Here is a 9,853-nt window from a genome sequence, read left to right as displayed (position 1 = left end):
TGTGTAAAAGTTGTCTGTAACATCCGTCCCCATAATTTTTTTTAGCAATTTAAAATTAAAAAAAAAAAAATGCATTTTTTGTGTGTTGGGGGGAGCGGGGAGGGGGGAGGGATTTTTTTTTTACTTAAATGATGAAAAATGTCTAAAAAGATAGTAAGATTTTTAACAGTATGTTCATGCAAATAATCAAGAAACAAAAAAGAAATTTAAACTACAACAAAATGTTTTCATTATATGCCTATAAAATAAGGGGACAGATGTTACATTATTTTAATGTCGAATTTTTTTTCAATTTAATTTTTTATACTTAAATAGGCTATAGACAAATATACATTACTGTATTAAGACTTGAGTTACGTCCCTTAATTAAATTAACTCTTCACAAAGGAGAATTAACTCGAGCCACAACAAAATATTATGTTTATGTTTCTAAGTTAGAAATTTAGCCAGCATTATCAATGTCGGATGACGGAGGCACTGACTTACCTCCTTTATTGCTTGAGAAAGAGGTGTCCGACCATTTGAAACAAACATGGAAAGGTGATCTGGTAAATATTCGCTGTCACCCGGTGTTAAGAAGATCGAAACGACGAAACTCGAAAGTCACAAATTTAGCTTAAGCAAATATATTATGAAAATCAATGAAAGAATTATTTAAAACGATCATTTTAGAATGCGCAAATTTATTTCATAGATAGAAAATTATCTTTCTTTTATCAAGTTTTCAAAAGCCATATTATAATTTTGGGAAGGAGAGTCTAGTAGGGGTACAGATCCGTACCTTTAGAATCAGATTCTAGAGGTACGGATCCATACCTCTAGACAAGCCAGTTAGGGGTTTTCTAGGGGTAATCTGATTCTAGAGGTACGGATCCATACCTCTAGACAAGCCTGTTAGGGGTTTTCTAGGGGTACGAACGTCTGTTCTCTAGCGATTTAGGGTTATTTACATCTTAAATTTGGTTGAAAATGAAATAACAAATAAGAGGTAACCAGTGTTCACTTAAAACCTGGATTTAAATTATTTACAGATACCAGCATTCACCTGATTGTTTACCTTCTCTTTCAAAACCTAAATAACCGAGGAACTCCAAATGAATACACTGTTCCATGCCAATTACTTTAGGCAGTGGCTACGATTACGGTACAGTAATCCTAGCCTCCAGGTCTACGATTACGGAAGTTTCGTATTCCTAGACAACCCTATGAGGATAGGCTAGGATTACGGAAGTATATTTAGAGGCATAGGCCTAAAGTATATGTTAGGACACGCATAAATGATGTTGTAAACTTACTTATTTCACTTAATTTTTCATGCCTGCCTTATTATTTCATGTTTTCAATCCGCCGTTTTGGGTTAGCATAATCTTAATGGCGGCGAATAATGAATAAGCAACTGTATAAACTGAAAATTAGTAGAGGAAAATCGCAAAAATTAAGCACTATAACAAGCTGCTTAGCTAAATTCTATGATTTAATCCATGGCCTTGACAAAAAAAGGTGTAGCAGATTAACAATCCAGCGCCTTAAACCTCTTGAACATCGAAGCAGTTGAATTAGAAGGTGACACAGAGTATTTTTATTATAACCATAGATTATAATATGGTCTGTGTCACCTCCTCCCCCATCTGTCAAAAGTAAAATTAATTAAGTGAATATCGGCACTGGTAATGCTCTTATGGTTAAAATTCACTCTTTAGAATTTTGATACATAGTTTATATTTCATAAACATTTGTAAAACATGGATTTTTTTAAGGCTTGAGTAAATACAACCCCACCCCCTTTTGGAAAATGTAACATCTCTATCTATCTTTCTTCCAATACTGTCTAACCCTTTGCAGGGGCATAGAGACTTTTGTGTACATCAAGCCCAAAAGATTGTTAGCAGAATATAAAAGAAAATCAAGCCAAAATAAAAGTTGGTGATTTAAAAGATAAAAAAGGGTGAGGAGCAAGGTTATGGTGAAGTGTGTTCAATGTTGCATACAGTGGCATTGAACTGCTCAAGAGTTGGAAGGAATGGAATATCAAATGGAAGATTATTCCATAGGACTATAGTCCTGGGGGAAAGGGAGTATTTGTAGTTGTCAGTGGTTACAGAGATTAACTTGTAAGACTGAATGATGATGACATGATTGCCTTGTTAGGGGGATGAGGTAATCTTCCATGGGGATTGCGACTAGTTGATTTGAGATTTTATAGACAAGAGAGAGTCAGGAGTCATTGCGCCGTAGGTCTAGCTTGCACTGTTTTAGACTGTATTATATGTCAATGACACTGGAGGTGCGGCCAAAGTCAGACTTAGCCCAAGGTGCTGCATGTCTTTGGACTGTTTCTATTTGGTCTATTTGGGTTTGTGTGTAATGGAGACCAGAATTCGGAGCTATATTCCAGCTGTGGTCAGACGAGGGTCTGATATGCCATGGACTTAAGGGGTTTGGAGTTAACCTTTATATTCCTGCGAAGTAAACCTAGAGTTTGATTTGCCTTTTTAGCTCGTCTTTTCGAAGAAAATGTAGAGCTATTGCTCTCACCCCAGCGTCGGCGTTGCCGTTGGTTATAGTTTTTGATAAAGTCAAATATCTCTGTTACTATCAAAACTTTTGACTTGAAACTTAAAGCAGTCATTTACTATCAAAGTCTACACCAGGAGAAACAATCCCAATAACTGGTTTGAATTTTGAAAGAGTAATGCCCCTTTTTAACTTAGAATTTTTTGGTATTTAAAGTTTTATAAAGTTTTTACAGGCAAAGCTCTAATTCAGAGTTAAGCACTGAGAAAATTCAAGTGTGCTGTCATCAGACAGCTCTTGTTGGGTTTATGTGGGTGTCCCACAAAGATCGTTTGAGATATCCACTGGGGGGTTTTGTAAGGGAATATACATTAAAATTCGTTCTTGAATGAAATATCTTAAGAAGGCAAGTGCTACCATTTGCATCATTGTATTTACTTAACTGTGTACATGTACAGAATAGTAATTTTTAGCTCGACTATTCAAAGAATAGTAGAGCTATTGGACTCGCCCGTGCGTCGGCGTCTGCGTCCCCATTTTGTTAAGGTTTTGTATGTAAGCTGGTATCTCAGTAACTACTTGTTCGAATGGATTGAAACTTCACACACTTATTCACTGTGATAAACTGGCTTACATTGCACAGGTTCCATAACTCTATTTTGCTTTTTTACAAAATTATGCCCCTTTTTCGACTTAGAAATTTTTAGTTAAGGTTTTGTATGTAAACTGGTATCTCAGTACTCACTACTGGGAATGGATTGAAACTTCACAACTTGTTCACTGTCATGATCTGACATGTACTAAGCAGGTCTCATAACTCTACTTTGTTTTGTTTTTTTAGCTCGACTATTCGAAGAATAGTCTAGCTATTCTACTCACCCTGGTGTCGGCGTCGGCGTCGGCGTCACACCTTGGTTAAGTTTTTGCATGCAAGTACATACAGCCATCAATTAAAGGCATATAGCTTTGAAACTTATTTTTTCTTTTTCTAGGTCAATGACCGACCTCTCTGGGTCAAGTCCCATAACTTTGACATGTATTTTGAGCAAATTATGCCCCCTTTTGGACTTAGAAAATTTTGGTTAAAGTTTTACATGCAAGTTACTATCTCCAAAACTAATGCAGGTATTGATTTGAAACTTCACATGTGTCTTCGGGGTTATAAAACTAGTTGATGGCAGCAAGTCCCATAACTCTGACCTTCATTTTGGCCAAATTATGCCCCCTTTTGGACTTAGAAAATTCTGGTTAAAGTTTTGCGTGCAAGTACATACAGCTATTTCTAAAAGGCATATAGATGTGAAACTTACTTTTTCTTTTTCTAGATCAATTACCAACCTCACTGGGTCAAGTTCCATAACTCTGACATGTTTTTTGAGCAAATTATGCCCCCTTTTAGACTTAGAAAATTCTGGTTAAAGTTTTACATGCAAGTTACTATCTCCAAAACTAATGCAGATATTGATTTGAAACTTCACATGTGCCTTCGGGGTTATAAAACTAGTTGATAGCAGCAAGTCCCATAACTGATATGCATTTTGGTCAAATTATTCCCCCTTTTGAACTTAAAACTCTTTTGATATTTAACCTTTTTGGGTAATATTTTCCTGCTTCTGGGACAATATTTCGAATAGTCGAGCTTGGCTGTCTTACGGACAGCTCTTGTTCAAAATTATGCCCCTTTTTCCACTTAGCATATTTTGATTAAGTTTCTGCATGTAAGCTGGTATCTCAGTATCCACTTATGGGAATGGATTGAAACTTCACTTACTTGTTCACTGTCATGATCTGACATGTAATGCACAGGTCCCTTAACTCTACTTTGCATTTTTACAAAATTATGCCCCTTTTTCGACTTAGAAATTTTTGGTTAAGGTTTTGTATGTAAGCTGATATCTTAGTACTCTCTAATGGGAATGGTTTGAAACTTCACACACTTGTCCACTGTCATAAGCTGATATGCACTGTGCAGGTTCCATAACCCTGTTTTGCATTTTTACAAGATTATTCCCCTTTTTCGACTTTTGTCTTCATTCAGTTGACAAGGCTGTTGAATAGTCGAGCGTTGCTGTCCTCCGACAGCTCTTGTTTTGTGATAACCTCACTTTTTAAGTTAAATATATGTGAATTGTGTAACTGTCTAACTTTTCATTGTATAGGAGGTAGAAGATGAAGATGATGAAAATGATGAGAGATTTTACAAACTGTTAAAACAGCTTGGTACCCCACCCACTGTAACTACATTACGAGTGAACACACTTCATTGTGACAAACATGTTGTGGCAAAGGAGCTGAAGCCTGTGCTGGAAAAGGTATTTATTGATTTCAAGTTCAAAAACATTAAAATGATAATGTGCAGTCTGCAAGATAAAGTCAGGTTGTACATCTTGCATATTGATATTAACACTACTTCTCCAGCCAGATTCAATGTTGTTTTTTTTCTTTTCAGATATAGAACTTTGATGCAGATGATTAGTGATTACACATATATCAAAAATAAGTAGTGCCTACTTGAAGTTGTATTATCTACAGTCTACACCATAAAACTAAGAATCAGTCATTGACAGGAAAAAAAGGGAAACATCTGAAGAAGAAAAGATAAAACAATTGAAATAAAAAAAATTATGACTTATTTTTTTTTTATATAATTGATAATTAGGAAATTCTTGTTCACATGATAAATTTTGGGCCAGCAAAACTCTTTCAGTTAAGATAGGTTTATAGTTTTCAGGGGTTTAAAGTCATCACAGTTAACCATATGGGCAATTTCTCTAAAAGAATGTTAGTAATATTTGCAAGAGGATAGTGTAAGTTAGCAAGACACTCCAATTCCAAGAGCTTCCCTGGTTCTATAATGTGCCAGGTGTAAAGTACCCATACATGGGACTCTTATCCCAATGTTTATACTTTTAATTGGAGGAGCAGGGACACAAACTCACAACATCTTGTATTGTAGTCAGTCAGTGTTGCCATTGGACCACTGCATCCACTCTGAGTAGTTTCTTTATTTGTTTACAGTTACAGCAGTTTCACACTGAGGTGGCAATCAGCACATAATTGCTTCTTGCACAAAATAAAAGACTTGGCGGCTGTCTTCTATAATGGTGTTATTATTATATTCTTAATTTCAAGAAAGAGTTTCACTTTAAAACTAGTCTTATTTTTGATATTACAGCAATATGTTGAAAGGGGAAGTAATCCACCACCTATTGTGTTACATCCAGCACTAAAGGATGTTCTTGTGATACCAAGCAGGGGACCTAACTCCAAACCCCCTGAGGTAATGTATTTTTGTCTTTCCTTTCTAAAATAACTATTAGTATCAATCTATAAGGTTTAGACTGAAGGCCTCCATGGCTGAGTGGTTATGGTTGCTGACTTCAAATCACTTGCCCCTCACTGATGTGGGTTTGAGCCTCTCTCAGAGCGGTGAATTCTTTATGGCTTACGGAAGTCGGTGGTTCTACCCAGGTGCCCTCTCGTGATGAAATAATGCATGGATGGGCACCTAGGGTCTTCCTCCACCATCAAAGTTGGAATGTCGCCATATGACCTATAATTGTGTCGGAGTGACGTTAAATCCAACAAAATAAAATAAAATAAATAAAACCATGTATTTTGGTATCATTGTGTCTGCTAAACAAAAATTAGTAAATAAGGTGACCATAATAATACAGTCATCAGGCCCTTCCCCAGAAATTTTTTAAGGCGCTGGGGTAAAGTTTGCGTGGCGGGATAAGGGGGTGGGTGCGGGAGGGATGTCCCCCCCCCCCCCCCGTGTTCGATTTTTTTTTTAAAAATCGAACCCAAATGGTGCTTTTTTAAGTATACCATATGCAAAAAAACACAACAACATGTATTTCATTACTTATACATTTTTACATAATCATATAACCATCAATATATCATATACACTACACCGATGTCCACTTCTTTTATATGTATTTTCGAACAACACATATGTCCTTCCACTTCTTTTGTACTAACACTAACAACACATAAGCATTTTTGTTTTCATATACCGGTAAGTGTCTGTCTTTGGCTCTGTGCCATTCCTTTACTGCACCACTGAAATTAAAGTCATTCAATTTTTGTCCCTGCATGGACACCATGAGTAAGGCATTAAGCACTTTCATGCTCACCGGTGAATGGTGGGTGGTCTTTACACATTCAACTGCTGAAACCTCTCTCACAATCTGAAAGTACAAAAAAAAAGTATTTGTTATTTTCCCAGAGCAAGGATAACCAAGGATTGATTTATATTGTAAAAGTTCCTAAGATTTGACATTTATCTTGTGTTCTTCTGCACAATGAATTGCAACAGTATTTCTGTTAAATATTTGTGGGTGTTAACAACACCATTGCAGCTTTTTTACACACAGAAGCAGGTTCTGTATTTCAAGTTTAACTATGTATTTTACTGTAAGCAGCAAGTTTCAGAAAGAACATGTATACACACCAGCTGTGGAGGTTGGTAGAAGCAGTCCCACTGTAGTGACTTTGCTCAGGTTTGGGTGAGACTCGGACAGATTACCAATAATCCACTCCATGGTGCTCAAAGTGTTCATCTGTGGTAAGGGTGGCTTTCGCCAGTGCCCATTCAATATCCGCCTGGTCTTCTTCAAGGGAGAAGAGTGATGAAAGAGCCTGAAATGAAACATAAGTTACAATGACATGTTTCAATGACTTGACAAAATGAATCATAATTTTTTTGGTTCACTGTCTTGATCTGACATGCACAAAGCAGGTCCCATAACTTTATTTTGCTTTTTTACAAAATTATGCCCCTTTTTCAACATAGAAATTTTTGGTTAAGTTTTTGTATGTAAGCTGGTATCTCAGTATCCACTAATGGGAAAGGATTGAAACTTCACACACTTGTTGACTGTCATGATATGACATGCAGTGCAAAGGGTCAATAACTCAACTTCGCATTTTACAAAATTATGCCCGTTTTTCAACTTAGGAGTTTTGGGTTAAATTCTTATATGTAAGCTGTATCTCAGTACCGACAAATGGGAATGGATTGAAACTTCACACACTTGTCCACTGTCATGAGCTGATAAGCACTATGCAGGTTCCATAACCCTATTTTGCTTTTTTACTATATTATGCCCCTTTTTTCGACAGGGCTGTTGAATAGTTGAGCGTTGCTGTCCTCCGACTTGTTGTATATGTAATTTATATTTTCTCTTCAGTAGACAATACACTTACAAATAATACCAGAATTATAAGAGTTAACCGGGCATCAATATTTGATCTATTTTGATAGTACTGTTGTACTTCTTAATGTAGATTTTGCATTTGTGGACCGGATACCTTAAGTGAATGTAGATTTGCTAATGTTTGTTTATGTTAAAGCAACAAGTGTAAAATATATAAAAGCTTTTGTCATAAGACATGTGTGGAATAATTACTAAATTTAATTTCAGGTGAAAAAAGAAGTGATCGTAGATCTGGCTTGTGGTATGGCTGTACTCCGTGGAGCAGATGTCTTTGTGCTTGGAATCATGGGTGCACCTGCTTGTAAGACTTTTAACCCCCTTTATTTGTGATTTATAATAGAGAATTAAAGCTTTGCCCCACATTTGTCAGTCATTCGAGTCCAGTACAGTCACTTTAAAAAGTACTGGTATAAGATATTTCTTCCTGAAACTTGTTATATTGATCAGAGCTTCAGATAAGCTTTTGGTGCAATTGGGTATTTACCCATCACTTTTTGTCTGAATTGGGTATTGGAAATTTGAATTGGGTAAAAATAATATCATTACCCAGCCTTTTCAGAAGTAATTGGGTATTTGCTAAAACCAAATGGGTATTTTACCAATCTCGCACTAACAATTGAGTATTTTTGCTTACAGTATACATGGTATATATCATTAGACAGGATTGACTAAGTACCTATTAGTAAGTACTTTAATGGCGCCCTTCAATGTTTAATACAAGAATGTATTTAAAACTATAATGAATGTTCCATACTGTTGTTTTCTTTTTCACTTTAATGCAGTCGGAGATCAGTTCATCCACAGTATCCCGAGCGATGTGGTCACCGCAATATGCATTCCACCAAAAGATGTCATCCAGTGTTGGTGACACTACATCTTCACAAACAGATAACTGTCATTGTTGAACAGCAAAATACCCCACTAATTTGTTTCTTTGTGCTGAAACAATGTTTTTTCTGCGACCTCTTTTCCATTTTATCGGCAAAAAATTGTTTACAAAGCATCCAAATAACACCGATCAGCCGATTGAATGGTCCTGTGATTTTTCCGATAAATTGCAACCTGTTATGCGTTAACGTATAACCAGTCAATTAAATCTAGTGTTAAAGTCTCGTACCCATTCTAGTACTAAGGAAAATGCGATACGAAAGCGATTTTTTACGAACTGGGTATTAGGAATTTAACTTGCGTTTCAGTACGCATATTGTATGAATTCAGTTGGGTTTTCTGCAATTTAAATTGCATAAATACGCAAATACGCAGCTTATCTGGAGCTCTGATTGATATAATTATAGCAATATGAAAAATGTGCACATTCTTTTTGTTTATGTCAGAAAATCTAGTAAACTAAAACAAATATGACAAAAAACTGGCAAAGTAGGTCCTGTGATATCTTTGAAAGTACAAGAGTTTTTTTTCTGAAGCTTGGTTCAAGGATAGAATATATACATTATTTTATTTCCATGCTATTACTGTGGCAACATATATGAAAACAAAAAAACAAAAGAATTGCATTCTCCAATTCGTTTTAAAGTAAAAGCAGCTTTTTCATGAAGCTTGGTACCAAGGCTGAAGACAGTCTGGAAAACATCCATGTATTCAATCAGTTCACCTCAAGACTAGGAGAAACCACTTATGAACTCTTTTCAGTTCATGTAAGAAATAAGATAATCTTCAGTTAATAGGCTGCTGAACAGTTAGAAAAATAACAAGATATAGCTTGACTGTTCGAAGAATAGGTAGAATAGGTTGCCAATTTGCTGGTGCAGGCATCCCGATTTGGTTCAGTTTTCATATGTTAGCTGGTATTTCAGACCTGTGTTTTTAGCTCACCTGTCACAAAGTGACAAGGTGAGCTTTTGTGATCGCGTGGCGTCCGTTGTCCGTCCATGCGTGCATCCGTGCGTGCGTAAACTTCTGCTTGTGACCACTCTGGAGGTCACATTTTTCATGGGATCTTTATGAAAATTGGTCAGAATGTTCGTCTTGATGATACCTAGGTCAAATTCGAAACTGGGTCACGTGCGGTCAAAAACTAGGTCAGTAGGTCTAAAAATAGAAAAACCTTGTGACCTCTCTAGAGGCCATATTTTTCATGAGATCTTCATGAAAAT

The 9,853-nt window shown here is 36.2% G+C and overlaps 1 protein-coding gene and 1 long non-coding RNA gene across 2 annotated transcripts in view; one reads left to right on the top strand and one right to left on the bottom strand.

Annotated features, from left to right (window-relative positions):
- Positions 1-391: 391 nt before the first annotated feature.
- The window catches only part of LOC123531694 (tRNA (cytosine(72)-C(5))-methyltransferase NSUN6-like), a 25,743-nt gene continuing 16,281 nt past the window's right edge, over positions 392-9,853 (top strand). Inside the window, exons 1-4 of the mRNA XM_045312877.2 lie at positions 392-548; positions 4,674-4,826; positions 5,690-5,794; positions 7,947-8,040. Of these exons, the coding sequence (XP_045168812.2) occupies positions 459-548; positions 4,674-4,826; positions 5,690-5,794; positions 7,947-8,040 (442 nt within the window). The 5' untranslated portion in view covers positions 392-458. The remainder of the gene's footprint in view (positions 549-4,673; positions 4,827-5,689; positions 5,795-7,946; positions 8,041-9,853) is intronic.
- On the bottom strand, positions 6,372-7,483 carry LOC128547021 (uncharacterized). The gene is made up of 2 exons (XR_008366263.1): positions 6,974-7,483; positions 6,372-6,710 (listed from the first exon to the last, which is right to left on the bottom strand). It is a non-coding gene; the product is annotated as an uncharacterized LOC128547021 (long non-coding RNA).

The sequence above is a fragment of the Mercenaria mercenaria genome, chromosome 11, assembly GCF_021730395.1.
Source record: "Mercenaria mercenaria strain notata chromosome 11, MADL_Memer_1, whole genome shotgun sequence".
Classification (NCBI taxonomy): domain Eukaryota; kingdom Metazoa; phylum Mollusca; class Bivalvia; order Venerida; family Veneridae; genus Mercenaria; species Mercenaria mercenaria.
This window is presented reverse-complemented; position numbering and strand designations above follow the sequence as displayed.